Source organism: Pristis pectinata, chromosome 3 (genome assembly GCF_009764475.1).
Source record: "Pristis pectinata isolate sPriPec2 chromosome 3, sPriPec2.1.pri, whole genome shotgun sequence".
Lineage (NCBI taxonomy): Eukaryota > Metazoa > Chordata > Chondrichthyes > Rhinopristiformes > Pristidae > Pristis > Pristis pectinata.
The window spans coordinates 134,212,522-134,229,336 of record NC_067407.1 but is presented as its reverse complement, the minus strand read 5'-3'; the positions used below and the strand labels follow the sequence as shown (position 1 = coordinate 134,229,336).

Genomic DNA, 16,815 nt, shown 5'->3' with positions numbered 1-16,815 from the left:
TGGCCTATTCCTGCTCCTGATTCGCATGTTCATATGCTCATTGGAGCTTAGAAGAATGGAAAATAGTCTTATGGAAGCATATTAGATTCTGAGGATCTTGCCCCTCCCAGAGGAGTTTTGAAGTCGAGATCATAATTTCAGAACAAAGAGTTACCCATTTAAGTCGGGATGAGGACAAATTTCTTCTCTCAGAAGGCTTCTCATCTTTGGAATTTTCTGCCCCATAGAGTTGCAGAGGTTGGATCATTGAATATATTCAAGGACAGTTGGACAGATAGTTGGACAGTAGTCTCAGGGTATTGGGAACAGGCAAGATAGTTGAGCTGAGCCCAAGATCAGATTAGCCATGATCTTAATGAATTGCAGAACAAGCTCAAGGAGACATAAGGCCTACTCCTATTCTTTTCTACGCCCTTTTTCCTTTGTTCATTCCCCACCCTGACCAGATTTTCTCACAAGTTTAAGCAAAGAATAACAAGATTTGGACCAGCACAGGAGATGGTCATTCAGTTCTAGGAATGTGCTGGCTAAACAAACTATGTAAACCACCACAAGCCTCACCATCATGTGGGGTATACCTCATTCTGCTGTCCATAATCTCTAACCAGCCCTCTCATTCCTATCACTGCTCATACAAACACATACTGTATAGGCTCCTGGTCTCACAATGTGTTCAATTTAAAATTCTTATTTAAAAAAGGGATAAGGGAACAAGAAATAGCAGGAGTAGCCATTCAGCATAAATTCATGGCTGATCTTTTATCTCAGTACTATTTTCTAGCACTCACCCCGTATCCCTTGATTCCCTCAATATCTAAAAATCTATTGAGCTCAAGTCTTGAACATACTCAGCAACCGATTTCCACAGTCCTCTTGGATAGAGAATTCCAAAGATTCACCAACCTCTTGGCAAAGATATTTCTTTTCATCTCTGCCCCGAATAGTGAACCCTTTCTTTTGAGACTGTGACCCCTGGTTCCAAACATCCCAGCCAGAGGAAACATCAACTCTGCATTCTCTGTCAAGCCCCGTAAGAATTTTGTAGCTGTAGCACTGTGTCCAATTCTTGGCATTGCACTTCAGGAAGGGCATGAAACCATTGGAGAAGTTCCAGGAATAAGGAATTATAACGTGGGTAGATAGGAGAAGCTGGATCTGTTTTTAGAGCAATGAAGGCCAAGAGGAATCAGGAGGTCTTTTCCCCATCAAGATTGTGGCCAACTCTTTTGAGGGGCAGTCCTAGACTAAAAGAAAATTTGAAAGAGATGCTTAAAATCATGAAGGGTTTACACAGAATAAAGAATTCCATTAAAAAGATTATTAGAAAAATAACCAGGAGAAATATGGAGAAATACACTTCTTAAGATCAAATGCTTAGGATTTGACTGATGGACTAGTGGAACGTATTCAACAGTTGTTTTCAAAAGGGAATTTATTATGCAATGGAAAATAATTGCAGGGATATGGAGTAAAAAGCAGAGAACAGGACTAATTGGAACACTCTTTGAAAGACACTGTGCAGACCCAAGAGGCTGAATGGGCTCTTTTAATGCTGCATGTTATATGATTTGTGTTTAAATCATTTCATGGCCTCAGCCCAGTGTCTCTGCAAGATCCTCCAACACTGCAACTGCATCAAACTCGTTGCTCCTCCGCCTTTGGCCTGTAATGAATCCCTCATTTGACACTGTCTGCTGATGTCACAATTTTCTGCCACATACACCCTGCGATCTGGAATTGCACATCCCAACTTTGGATTTTGAACCATCAGATAAGCTCCTTATTTAGACAAATCCAACCCTTATTGAAATTATATATTTATGGGGATCAGGCCCCCACAATGAAAGCCATGACATTGCCTTAAAAGCACATTAAAATATCAGCAGGTCATGAATCAAATTATCTGGTCAACTCAAGTACAGTTCTTAATGGTTATTGCCTTATAATTTACTAGCTATTATGATGTTTCTTGTGTTTCCAACTAAAGCTTAATGGAATTTATTCCAGATATTTGATCTTATCGAGTTGACCACCATTTTTGCAATTTTGATTTCTTGTCAGTGTTTTTCCAAATTATTCTATGTTCTGCTGTGGTAAGGCACTAAGGATAAAAATGTCACAGAGCTCAATGACTTGTCTGAGGAAGAGGAAATATAGATGCAATGACACTTGGAAGTGGAACCTCAGGTCCAGTGCCGATAGACCATTCCACCCATTTGTGGTCATCTCAGAGGAAACTTTCCTTCTTGCCTCCACAGTAAAGAAAAAAGAGGCCACAGCATTTCACCATCCTCCTGTTCAAACCAATGCTATAAGTCCCTTGGCACTACTCAAAGTAAACTAGGAATCCTCCCAGCATTCTGCTCAACATTTCTCCTTGTCCATTGCCACCAACAGAAAACAGAACAACATAGCATTCACCTCAAAGCTGTTTCTGGGGCACTGATGCTTGAGATTGGCAGCCTATGTCCTGCATATCAGAACTAATTAGTTTCATGAAGCACAGAGGTGATTTCTTGTGACAAGTACAAGTATTATTTACCCCCACTTTGGATTAGTGCAAATCTGAAAGAATGCAGGATCACTGATGTGCCAGAAATCTTGAGGGTTGCAACTGAGAATGAAGCTGCACACTTCTTCGGAGAAGTTTTGGGCTATCAAGGCTTCCAACCCAAGCCAAAGTCAGGGATAATAGGTACTGGAGTGCATTTCCCTCTGCTCACTGTCTTGGCAAGATGTAATTTGCAGCATTGTAATAAAGCAGCATTGCTTTAAATTTACATTGAATATTTTTGCTAAAAATAGTCAAGGAGAAAGCACCCTACAACTTTTGCTTTCTTTCAGGGAAAAAAAAAGAGATGATGGTCCAAGCACATGTTTTCTCTATTGATGAAACTAGAGCAAACACCCATGGTGTGCACTAGACTTGAGGCAAAGAAAATCTGGCATTAAATTATTTACCTTGGCAACTAAGTAGAAACCTAAAGCAGCCAAAAAGTTATTGCAAAAGCTATAATTCATGACTTCTCCATTCTATCCCTCTTGATAGATAACTGAACAGTGCAGAAATATTGCTTTTGGTGCACTAAATTTAATTTCAGATTTTTTAAATTTAAAACAAAGAAGTCTGAGCAATACACAAATCTACTCATATTAAACTTATTAACCATAAACATTGTATGAGCAGCAAAAGGATACAAGAGTAGAAGTCGTTCACTGCAGAGAGGCAACTGATTTCCTGCGTGCCAGTCATCTTGAATTTGCCAACCAATCTGCTCTTGCTCTTCTTTTTATAACTAAATAAACAAGGTTTGTTATAAAAATAATGTTGTTACATTTACCACAATTACCTCCGTTCAAGATGAAAAAAATGTGGCACCAATACCTTTATATAGCTTTGGCAGTGATTCTCAAGCCATTTGTGAGGGAGGAGGGGGACAGAAGGGGTCTGGTGCAGGCCACCACCAGCCCTCAAGAATGCTAAAGAGCTGGGAGCGATACCCCCGGTGCTCTTCACCCAAAGAAGAAACCTTACCTGTTTGTTCGTGGATATGGCAAACACGAGTGGTGGAAGCATGGTATTCATAAATATTGTGCTTGCTTAAAGCCTCTGAGGTCATTATGTTACTGGATTTATTGGAAATGGATAACTCTGTAAGATTAGTCTTTTTTTGCTTTAATTTTCCACCTGCCAACGAAGACAATGTTGTGTTTTGACTCAACCTAATGAAATTGACATCCTCCAAGTTCAACTGGGCAAATGGAAATTGAGATTCAACTTTCGGGTGGCGAAGTTTAAATCGAAGTTGATACAGGATAGCACAGAGCATGCTTTATCCAAGAGGACAGTAATCTCATTAGTAGTGCAAAAGTCTCACCCGTTTCAATACTCTTATATAGCCAGCAATATAACTTGTGCTTTGAATCATAGAATCATACAGCACAGGATCAGGAACTTCTGGCAAACCTTATCCATTCCAACCATGATGCCAATCTACACTAGTCCCATTTACCTGTATTTGGCCCACATCGCTCTATGCTATTCCTATCTAAGTACCTGCTCAAAAGCCTTTTAAATATTGTAATTGTATCTACCTCTATCACCTCTTCTGGCAGCTCTTCCAGTTTGGTATTGGCTTATTATTGTCACATGTACCAAGGTACAGTGAAAAACTTGTCTTGTATACTGTTCGTACAGATCAATTCGTAAAACAGTGCATTGAGGTAGTACAGGGTAAAACAATAATAGAATGCAGAGTAAAGTGTCACAGCTACAGAGGAAGTGCAGTGCAGGTAGGCAATAAGGTGCAAGGTCATAACAAGGTAGATTATGAGGTCAAGAATCCATCTTATTGGATAAGGGAACCGTTCAATAGTCTTATAACAGCGGGATAGAAACTGTCCTTGAGCCTAGTGGTATGTGCCCTCATGCTCCTGTATCTTCTGCCTGATGGGAGATGGGAGGAGAGAGAATGACCCGGGTTGGTGGAATCTTTGATTATGCTGGCTACTTCACTGAGGCAGCAAGAAGTATAGACAAGTCCACGGAGGGGAGGCTGGTTTCCGTGATTTGCTGGGCTGTGTCCACAACGTGTGAAAAAACCTACTTCTCAGATTTTCTTAAAATTTCTCCCCTCTCAGCTTAAACCTGTGCCCTCTAGTTCTAGACTCCCCTGCCCTAGGAAAAAGACTCTATCTATCTTATGCTCCTTTGATGCTCCTTTGATCAAAAGCATGCAAGTGAATGTTTGCAGGATTCCAAAACTAATTCAGGTACACTCTCTGCAAGGCTAATGTTTAATGTATGCATTTTTAGCATCTCCATAAAAAAAGAACACAGGATTGGGTGAGGAAAAGGGTGAGAGTGGAGTTCTAACCTCAATAAATTTACTGGAAATTAAGAATAGACCTTGAAATAAAAACAGTCCCCAAACCAAAGAGGCATACGTGAAAATCAAAATACCACAAAGATATTTTCAACACAAAGATTGTACCTTTGTCCTTTTGGGTAACTGAAGGAAATGCTTACTGTCCTACTCAAGATGGTCAAGATATAGAAGGTTCGTATCAAAATGTGCCAAATTAAGTAGTGCCTAAGTCCTGCAACCAAGTTTCAAGGAAACAAAGGGTAGTAAAGTAATAAGAACTTTCCCTCTTTAGTAATAACCATTAAGAAGCTTTCCTGATTCTGTACAGATCCTCTCTGCATTGGGATTGATTATAACAAAAAATTAAGTTAGGTACTCTGGCAACAAACTGATAATCTGCTTTCCATCTCTTCCTGGTATTATATATATTGACATTTTATTTCTTAATTGTATTTACTTTAATGAAAATAAAGAGCAGGAGAGATGTAAAACCAGCTGCCAAACAAAATGCAGAGTGACCTTGAATCGTTGCTTTTAAGAAGAATAACAGAGGGGCTCAATACCGTGAGTATCTCCCAACTTTCACATAGCTGCACTTAGTTTGCAAACCACCCAATTCTAAAGTAATTACTTCTCTGGTAAGCACTAAAATTATAAAAATCAATTCAAATCCATACCCAAAAGAATAGTTTTGGCAGTCAAGTTTAATTATAGAGCCAATAAACACTCATGGTATAACAATTTGTACCATTAGATAAACTAATCATGAAGTACTTAGCCACTACCAAGAGTAAGACAGCATGTTGCAATAAATTGTGAGAGACTAGACCAAGCTCTCAGTTCTAAATTATAACTCGCTGAGGTCCTAGGATGGAGATAACATTAGTTCAATGGAGTTTTCAGTGTTATAAGCATTCAAATGAATTCAACTCCATGAAGGTGTTGTGGATTCCTTGCAAGGCTGTCAAAGAATCATAAAACCGCGTCTCATAAAAGTAGGCTAGTTTGTCCATCAGGTCTGTGTTTGCTCCTTTGAAGGAGCTATCCAATTAGTCATATGCTTTCTCTTCCTCTCTCTCCCTTTCTATAGAACAGCAAATACATAATTTCCAAATGTTTTATTAATTCCCTTTCAAAAGTTACTATTAAATAGGCTTCCACTAACCTTTCCAAATTCTAACAAAGCATTGAAATGAAAAGATCTTCGTATTCCCACTCTTTTGCCCAGTAACTTAGATCAGTATTCTTTATGGGAAACTGTTTTTCCATACCTATTTTGTCAAAACCCCTCTTAACTTTAACAACTTCTGTTTCTTCTCCCTTTAACCTGAAATTGAACTTGCTTGAGTCTACCAGAATGTTACCAGCCACTTCTGCCTTCAATTAGCAACAGTGCATCGAACATTTTCCTCAACATCAGATGCACACAAGATATCATCATTCATGAATTTCCCACTTTCAGCTATCCTATCACGCTAGGACACAAAAAAATAGGCCAAGAATAGACTACCTGGCCCCTCAATCCTGCCCCAGCATTCAATACACTCAAAGCTGATTTGCCCCAGACCTCAATTCCTCTTGTCCTCAATTCCACTATCTTTCAAAAACATAACTAGCTACTATTTAAATACTTCCAATGGCCTTCACAAACCTCCAGGGTAGAGAATTCCAGAGAATCACCACCCTCTGCAAGAACAACCATCCCCTTATCCTGTTGAGGAGGTGTAGGATTAATAAACTATAACTGTATTGATATCTTAAGATGGATGAGAATTATGGCTGCTCGAAATACTGATTTAAAAAGTGTCCTTCAGGCCAGAACAGCCACACCACTGCTTACCTGGGCTGGGTGCTGTGTGGTAATTGCTGTGTCTGGAACTTAACTGGATTCCCATTATGCTTGACTATGGAGATGATGGTCAATCTTAATGGGAAATGGGAAGGCTGTCTCAAACAATGAAGGTGATACCTGCCTTTGTCTCACCCGATTGCAAAATGATTAGCTGAACCTGTGGTGTGAGGCTGCTCTTTGTCCATCTGCAGTAGCCCTTTGTCCGTTTCCTGCTCAACCAAGAACTCCGGCACCTGACTCATTAAAGTGTGCGTGACAATACCTGTATAAATCTCTGCCTACCCCCTTTGTACTGGGAGAACTCGGGAAGCGACTCTTAGTGAGTGCTGAAGAGAATTCTCCTAGCGGTGCACTGCTAATAAAGGTATTTGTTCGAATCGACCTCGTGGCACTGTGTTATTTACAGCGGACGGAAAGGGAAATTGATTTCGGGACAACACTGTCATGAAAACATAATTGGAGCTAGAAGGACCATCGTGGAACAGTCTCAGTACAACTAGAAGCACATTGTGTTAGTTGGTTGCTTTTCTCAGTAGTTAAAGGGACAATTTGCTGATATCAGCAGAGTGAACTGGCAGCTTCAGCACTGCAAGCTGCTGAAAACCTTCTAAAGTCCTCACAGTGCACTACAACTGCAGGGAGTGTTTCCTCCAGCATTTTGCAATGTGTGCTTCCAAAATAACACCGCTGGTGGCATTTCCGTATTGGAGGTGCCATTGTGACTGTGGCTATCTATTTAGGAGACTTCGGGGCAGGAGGCAAATAAATCAGCAAAGAGCTTACAAAGAGAGAGTCTTCATAAATAAGACATCCTACCTGGACCTCTCTGTTGAACATTTGCACTTGAGTTTACCCTGACATGTAACATTCTGCAGGAAGGCATTTGGCAACACTGACATTCCTGAAACACCCTCTACATGGGGATCAAAGTTATATTGACTTTCAACCTCTTCACCATAGGAAATTTCCCTGAGGTCATCCAAAAACCATATTCATGGATAAACAATTTAATCTACTTCAAAATCACTGAGGAGTAGGTTCGCCTACATCAATGTTTCTGGCCTCCCGTGAGGGTAGGTAACCCTGGACTGCACTCAGGTGCTGGTAAGACTTTTACTAATAACCTGAATATTTTCATCATCCACTGCCTGGGCCTTGAGGTGGTTGTGGACCATCAGAAAAGTTTCCTTGTTGTCAATGTTACATTTCTAGGAAGCACTCATGACACCTTCAACCTCAAAGAGACCCCATTAGTGGGCATTTTCAACAGTCTTCCACTGAACAGAGGGATGGATCCTGGGAGATAAGGTTTGATCTCTGGTTCCTCACACCAATTCATATCAGCTAAGTGCCATTAGATGAGACCAACATATGTATCACAATCAATGTGGAAAACACCATTTGTCTTTCAAAAATTAGATTGTTGTCTGCAAAAGTCCAGGGTCACCCTGCAGTCCATGCCTTCCATGTGCAGAAACATCATCACGTGCTGAATGCTGCATAACTTTATCAACTGAAGACAACAGCCAGTGCCAGCAGCAAAAGGAGCCCCAGCACCTCAGAATCATGAGGTAGAACCAGAGAAGCAGGAGAAAGAAGGTGGTACCAGCTAACGTTCCTGCACAGCATCCACAATTTCATGACCCAAATCAGCAGAGGCGTAGTCCGCACAGGATACAAAGGACTCCCTAGCAATGAGAGACTTCTTTTAAGATACTTGTCAAATTATTTATCCTCAAAGCAAGCCAAATGATTGTCTGCACACTCCAACAATATGTCACCCATTGACCCTGCAGTCCTGATGTAGTGTCTCGGCCCAAAACATCTGACCCACTGAGTTCCTCCAGCAACTTGTTTTTAAGCTATAGACCCTTCACATGGTGCTTTGAAGGTCCACCGGCACTGATTACAATTAATCAATAAATGATGACTTTTCCAATGATTTAACTAACTGACAGCTGTTTTCAGTTGTCACTTTTTGTTAAGAAAGAACATTTATTTTTGCATTGCTCAGTTGTGTGGGTGTTCTCACACCTGGATGAAAAACATAATCATCACCAGCTAAGATTTTAAACTGGCCACGGATCTCCTCCTTACCACCTCCACCCAGCAACACAGGGCCTCCCTCTGGGGTTTATCTCACTGATGAGAATGTCCAGTTCTCTCCCACTAAATCGAGAAGCCCCCGCTAACCCTGTAACCTCCCTGTCCTTTTTACACAGTTTGTGTTGCTGCTGTCTGGTTGCCATGAGTAGTGGGCCTACTCATGCCAGCCAGATTGATAGGCAGCAAATTGACAGAAACTGTGTTCAGCTGAGTGTTGGTCCCATTGCAAATCACCCTGGCTCCATTTTAGAACAACTTCCAGGATGTAAACTACCTATAATGCTCTTTCTTGCCAATTTCAAGATTTTTTTTTTTGCTGGGGACACAAATTGGCATGAGTACCTAATGCATTTTAATATACCAATAAAAGATACATCCCAATCTCTAAGCAAATCTTTTTGCATCAAATTCTTTTCATTTAAATAGAAATATTACCAATAATTCTGATATTGCTGTAGGAATAAAAGCAAAATGATTGCCCTTTACTGTCATTGTACTTTTATTTTATTTGGTTCAGCTTTGGTTCAGAAGGCTTTGGTGAGCGGAGGCTCAGGTGAAGTTCAGGTAAAGTTTTTTTTTCCTTATTCCACAGTTAAAGCAGTGAAATGGTAGTCAGGATAGTGGTATGCTCCTCTTGTAGGATGTGGGAAATCAGGGAGACCTCCAGTGTACGTGATGACTACACCTGCGAGAAGTGCATCCGGCTGCAGCTCCTTACTGACCATGTGGGGGAACCGAAGCTGGAGCTAGATGAACTCCAGATCATTCAGGAAACTGAAGAGGTGACAGACAGGACTGACAGCTGGCAGTCACACCTAGGTTGGTGGGTGCAGATAGCTGGGTGACTGTAGGGAGAGGGAAAGGGGAAAGGCGGTCAATGCAGGGTATCTCTATGCCAAATTCCCCTCAATAACAAGTATATAATTTTGGATACAGTTGGGGGGGGTGGGAGTGTGGTGGGAAACAACCTACCAGAGGAAAACCACAGCATCCAGGTATTTGGCCTCTGGCACTGAGTCTGCCTCTGTGGCTCAGAAGGGAAGGGGTGGGAAAAGCAGTAGTGAAGTAGTGATAGGGGATTCATTGGCTAGGGGAACAGGTAGGAGATTCTGTGGACGAAAACGAGACTCCCGGATGGTATGTTGCCTCCCAGGTGCCAGGTTCAGAGATGTCTCGGATTGAGTCCACAGCATTCTTAAGGGGGAGGGTGAGCAGCCAGAAATCAATACCAATGACATAGGCAGGAAGGGTGACAAGGTCCAAAGTGAGTTCAGGGAGTTAAGTGCAAAGTTAAAAGACAGGATGTCCAGGGTGGTGATCTCAGGAATGATATCTGTACCACGTGCTAGTGAGGCATGAAATAGGTAGTGCAGTTTAACACATGGCTAAAGGAGATGGTGCAGAAGGGAGGGCTTCAGATTTTTGGATCATTGGGCTCTCTTCCAGGGCAGGTCGGACCTGTACAAATGGGACGGTGTTACGGACTCAGTCAATGTCCCTTTAAGATAGAGTGTGTGTGTGTGTGTGTGTGTGTGTGTGTGTGTGTGTGTGTGTGTGTGTGTGTGTGTGTGTGTGTGTGTGTGTGTGTGTGGTGTGGCGTGCTTACGTCAATAGAAGATAAAGGACGTAATGACGTTGTTGAAGAAGCAGAAGAAGAGGGAGAGAGAGAGAAGGGAGAGAGACACCAGCCTGCTAGTTTTCTCTATCGATGGATGAGAAACAATAACTGTGTCTGCCACTGAAATCCATGTATGGAAATTGGAAGTAATCCAGTGGAGTTCACTTTGTTGCTGACCTGTAGAAGGAAACAGGTATTTGTGTGGACGACCACGATTCAGATGCTTTTCGGGGTGAGGAAGTCCCCACCGAGTAAACACTGAAGTGTCGTTTGGGTTCCATCGTGGAACATCTGGACTTCGTAATTATTCTCTCTATGTTTCTCTACATCTACGTCTTATCTTCAGACAACGGTGGTTGTTGAAGAAACCCTTGCTCATGTTTCACCTTATGGCTTGTGGAACTGAACTTTAAGAACCATTCCTGAACTTGGAGTTTGGGACTTTGCCACACACACACACACGAAGAGTTTAGTTTTTGGGGTTAATGTTCAAGGTTTAACATTTTTGAATTCTAACATACTAACATTTTTACTTCTATTTTTCGTATTATCATGTAGTGATTAATAAAATAGTTTTTAAACACTGAATCATGCTTAGTGTGTTTCTTTTGTTGCTGGTTCGTGACAACGGTTTGCACCTGAACTGGAGGGGGACCAATATCCTTGCGGGCAAGTTTGCTAGTGCTGCTCGGGGGGGCGGGAACCAGAATGGCAGGGCAGCAAGTGAAGTGGCTGTGGGGAAAGCAGATGTTAAGCCAACGAGCAAAGACAGATATCGACTGGTTGATGAGCATGGTGGGACTAATGTTCTGAGATGTGTCTATTTCAATGCAAGGACCACTGTAGGTAAGGCAGATGAGCTTAGAGCATGGATCAGCACGTGGAATTATGATGTTGTAGCCATTAGTGAGACAGGTGCAGGAGGGGCAGGACTGGCAGCTCAATGTTCTGGGGTTCCAATATTTTAGACATGATACAGAGGGAGGTATTAAAGGGGGAGGGATGGCATTACTCATCAGGGAAAATGTCACGGCAGTGCTTAGAGAGGACATACTGGAGGGTTTGTGTACTGAGGCAATATGGGTAAAACTGAGGAATGAAAAAGGGATGACCATGTTAATGGGACTATATTACAGACCTCCCAATAGGTCAGTGGGATTCAGAGGAACAAATTTGTAGAGAGATAGCAGACCATCACAAGAAAAATAAGGTTGTGATAGTAGGTGATTTTAACTTTCCACATATTGACTGGGACTCCCATACTGTAAGGGAATTAGATGGGATATGTTCAGGAAAGCTTCCTTGATAAATAAGTAGAAGTTCCAACTAGAAAGAGTGTAATACTGGATCTCCTCTCAGGGAACGAGACAAGGCAGGTGACAGAAGTGTGTGTAGGGGAACTCTTTGGATCTAGTGATCATAATTCCATTAGTTTCAAGATAATTAGGGAGAAGGATAGGGCTGGTCCTCGGGTTGAGATTCTAAGTTGAAAGGATCAGGTAGGTGTGGATTGGGATAGGCTGTTTTCTGGCAAAGAGATGTTTGGTAAGTGGGAGGCTTTCAAAAGTGAAATATTGAGAGTACAGAATCTGTATATTCCTGTTAGAATAAAAGGCCAGGCTAACACATTTAGGGAACCTTGGTTATCAAGGGAGATCAAGACCGTAGTAAAGAAAAAGGTGGCACATATCAGGTATAGGCAGTTAGGATCAAATGAAGCACTTGAGTATAAGAAATGCAAGAGAACACTTAAGAGAGAAATCAGGAGGGCAAAAAGAGGACAAGGTTGCTCTGGCAGACAAGGTGAAAGAGAATCCCAAGGGTTTCTACAGCTATATTAGAGCAAAAGGATAGCAAGGGACAAAATTGGTCCTCTTGAAGATTAGCATGGTCATCTATGTATGGAGCCAAAAGAAATTGGGAAAATCTTAAATAAATTCTTTGAATCCATATTTACTCTGGAGTTAGACACAGAGACTATAGAACTGAGGCAAAAGAGTAGTGAGGTCATGGACCGTATCCGGATTAGGGAAGAGGAGGTGCTGGCTGTCTTGAGGCAAATTAAGGTGGAAAAATCCCCAGGTCCTGTCAAGGTGTCCCCTCGGGCCTTGTTGGGAGGCTAGCGCAGAAGTTGCGTCCTTAACCACGGGTGAGGTGTCAGAGGATAGCTACTGTTGTTCCGTTGTTCAAAGGCTCCAAGAATAAACCAGGAAATTATAGGTCGGTGAGCCTGACGTCAGTCGTGGATAAATTACTGCAAGGTATTCTAAGGGACAGGATATATAAGTATTTGGATGGACAGGGCTTGATTAGGGATAGTCAACATAGTTTTGTGCGTGGCAGGTCATGCCTAACCAATCTTATAGAGTTTTTCAAGGAGATTACCAAGAAGGTCGATGTTGCCTACATGGACTTCAGCAAGGCCTTTTACTATGTCCCGCATGGGAGGCTGATCCAGAAGGTTGAGTCGCTTGGCATTCATGATGAAGAAGCCAATTAGGTTCAACATTGGCTTAGCGGGAGAAGCCAGAATGGTAGTACATGGTTGTCTCTCTGACTGGAGGCCTGTGACTAGTGACGTGCGGCAGGGATCGGTGCTAGGTCCATTGTTGTTTATCACCTATGTTAATGATTTAGATAACAATGTGCTAAACTGGATCAGCAAATTTGCGAATGACACCAAGATTGGGGGCGTAGTGGACAGCGAGGAAGATTATCAAAATTTGCAGCATGAACTTGACCAGTGAGGAAAATGGGCTGAAAAATGGCAGATAGAATTTAATGCAGACAAGTGTGAGGTGATGCACTTTGGGAGGACAAACTAGGGTAAGACTTACACAGTGAATGGTAGGGCTCTGAGGTGTGTGGTAGGACAAAGAGGCCTGGGGATACAGATCCATAGTTCCTTGAAAGTGGCATCACAGATAGATAAGGTCATAAAGAGAGCTTTTAGCACTTTGGCCTTTATAAATCAGGGCAATGAGCACAGGAGTTGGGATGTCATGTTGAAGTTGTACAAGACGTTGGTAAGGCCAAATTTAGAGTACTGTGTTCAGTTCTGGTCACCTACCCACAGGAAAGATATCAATAAGCTTGAAATAGTACAGAGAAAACTTACAAGGATGTTGCCAGGACTTGAGGACCTGAGTTATAGGGAAAGGTCGAATAGGTTTGGACTATTCCCTGGAGTGCAGAATGAGAGGAGATCTTATTGAGTTATATGAAATTAAGAGGGGTATGGATTGGGTGAATGCCTGCGGGTTTTTTTCTCCCTAAGGTTGGATAAGACTAGAACTAGAGGTTATAGGTTTAGGGAGAAAGGTGAAATATTTAAGGGGAATCTGAAGGGAAACTTCTTCACTCAGAGGGTGGTGTGAGTGTGGAACAAGCTGCCAGCAGAAGTGGTAGATGCAGGTTCAATTACAACATTTAAGAGAAGTTGGGATAGGTACATGGATGGGAGGGGGGGGGGTTGGAGGGATACGGTCTGGGTGGAGGCAGATCAGGTCAGCATGGACTAGATGGGCTGAAGGGCCTGTTTCTGTGCACTCTGTGACTTATGATACCAGAAACTTAACGATTATTAGGTAGTCCCTTGGGATGACCTGTCTGCTGGTTTTTTTGGGTTCTGTGGTGGCTAATGAAGCCGATATGGGAACTGCAGTGCAAGATAGGGAGAGCAGCTGGGCAGTTCGTGAGCTGGTCCACTCTTATCAACACTTTGTGGGGCTTTCTGTGTGCTCCCAATGCATGACCCCAAAGTTGTCAATACCATCCCAAAGACCCTTCTCCACGTTGAGCAGCAGTGGGCTAGAGATTCTAAGGAGGCAGTGGGGACGTTGTCTTTCAAGGAGATTTGAGCACATCACTGAATCTTTTCTTCCATTTGTCTGGTAATGTCTTCCAATGACAGAGCTCAGAAAAGTGTGATTGTCTCAGGTGAAAGGCGTGTGAGTGATGTGGCCTACCCAAAATAGACTGAGTGTAACTAGCTTCAATACTGGGATGTTGCACAGTTGTGTAGCAGTTAGCATAACGCTATTACAGTGCCAGCAACCCTGGTTCAATTCCCCCCGCTCTCTGTAAGGAGTTTGTACATTCTCATCATGTCTGTGTAGGTTTCCTCCAGGTGCTCCGGTTTCCTCCTACATTCCAAAGATGTACGGGTTAGGAAGTTATGGGATGATGTTATCATCTCCTTACATAAATATTATTTTTAAAAAGTTAATTTATTTCTGAAAACTTTAGTTGATGCTTCAACTTCTACTTAATCATAGGCGTGTGTTCCAATCTTATTGCCCACTCCAGATACTACTTAAAATGTTAATTACTAATTGTTTATTTTGCTTCCTGGTCTATTCTCTGTGAACTCAGATATCTTGATGACATCCACATGGGAGTCGAGCCATGAAGCACGAACCTGATGAGTTTTCCAGCACTTAACACTTGGCAATCTATTCACCAAACTTGCAACAAGTCAGACCAAGCACAGTATACACCAACCTATTCATTAGAATAGATTGGAATGGCTGCAAGCAAGAATGGGAAAAATTAGGCAGATTCCTTTTTCAATTAATTGTGCTTGCTTTAATATTTTGAATTATTTAAAATTGTTCTTAAGTGATTATTTCTTAATTTATCTTTCAGTTGTTTTGTTGAATTTTGAAGGATGTTGAATGCTACGTTAGACTATTGTTTATTGACTACAGCTCTGCCTTGAATACTACAATTCCAAGCAAACTCATCTCCAAACTCTGAGACCAGGGACTCGACACCTCCCTTTGCCACTGGATCCTAAACTTCCTGACCAACAGACCACAATCAGTAAGGATAGGCAGCAACACCTCTGCCACGATTATTCACAACACTAGTTGTGCATCCTCAGCCCCCTACTCTACTCCCTATATACTCATGACTGTATGGCCAGATTCTGCTTTAGTTCCATATACAAGTTTGCAGATGATACCACTATAGTGGGCCGTATCTCAAACAACGATGAGTCGAAGTACAGGAAGGAGACAGAGAGCTTAGTGACATAGTGTTATGACAACAACCATTCCCTTAATGTCAGCAAAATAAAAGAGCTGGTCATTCACTTCAGGAAGGGGGGACGGTGCACATGCTGCTGTCTACATCAATGGTGCTGAGGTCAAGAAGGTTGAGAGCTTCAGGTTCCGAGGAGTGAACATCACCAATAGTCTGTCTTGGTCCAACCACATAGATGCCACGGCCAAGAAAGTTCTGCTTCCTCAGGAGGCTAAAGAAATTTGGCATGTCCCCTTTGACGTGCACTATAGAAAGCATCCTATCTGGATGCGTCACAGCATGGTATGGAAACTGCTCTGCCCGGAACCGCAAGAAACTGCAGAGAGTTGTGTATACAGCTCAACACGTCATGGATACCAAGTATAGTGGACTCATCTATACTTGTCACTGCCTCGTTAAAGTAGCCAACATAATCAAAGACCCCACCCACCCCGGACATTCTCTCTTCTCCCCTCTCCCATCGGGCAGAAGATACAAAAGCCTGAAAGCATGTACCACCAGGCTCAAGGACAGCTTCTATTCCGCTGTTATAAGACTATTGAACTGTTCCCTAGTACGCTAAAATGGACTCTTGACCTCACAGTCTACCTCATTATGACCTTGCACCTTATTGTCCACCTGCACCGCACTTTTTCTGTAGCTGTGACACTTTACTCTGCGTTCTGTATTGCTTTACCTTGTACTACCTCAGTGCACTGTATAATGAATTGATCTGTATGAACAGTATGCAAGACAAAATTTTCACTGTACCTCTGTACAAGTGATAATAATAAACCAATTCCAATTCTAACTGTTAGGGATACTGGAAGCAGGGCTTTATTAGCTGTCATTTTCTCAGCTGTTTTATGGGCTCTTCTACTTGACAGCAGGTACACACACAAGCCTCTGGTGCCTTGCAGGGCTCCATCATTTTGAATCAGGACTTGCCTTTCAGGACGTTGATCCTTTAGGATAGGTCAAAGAAGTGCAGAACTTACCCACTTCAGTACAAGCAAGGGTAGTGTGATGCACTCAGCAGGTAACAGGCTAATATTCTCAGCAGATTCTATGACAACCTGGAATTTCACAATAATTCCAAAGCTCCAAACTTACCGTAACTTCTCAAAGTTTAAGCTGCAGAACCTCTTTATGGATCCGCTGCCAGATCTGATCTGTGGAGAATCTGAGAGTCAATTCATTTGACTGCAGATTTTAGCCTCGTGGAAGAAAGGTGAAAATATGGCAAGTTATATATATTTTTTGATTATTTGTATTTGCTGTCGAGGTTTTAATTTCTTAATATTTCTGTTGAAATAGTTTTTCAACTTTGTTTTATTTCATTTTTG

General features: G+C 42.0%; 1 protein-coding gene across 1 annotated transcript in view; it reads right to left on the bottom strand.

Annotated features, from left to right (window-relative positions):
• Positions 1-16,815, bottom strand: part of LOC127568024 (WD repeat-containing protein 27-like) — a 373,338-nt gene that overhangs the window by 330,966 nt on the left and 25,557 nt on the right. Inside the window, exon 6 of the mRNA XM_052011271.1 lies at positions 3,199-3,296. Within this exon, the coding sequence (XP_051867231.1) occupies positions 3,199-3,296 (98 nt within the window). The remainder of the gene's footprint in view (positions 1-3,198; positions 3,297-16,815) is intronic.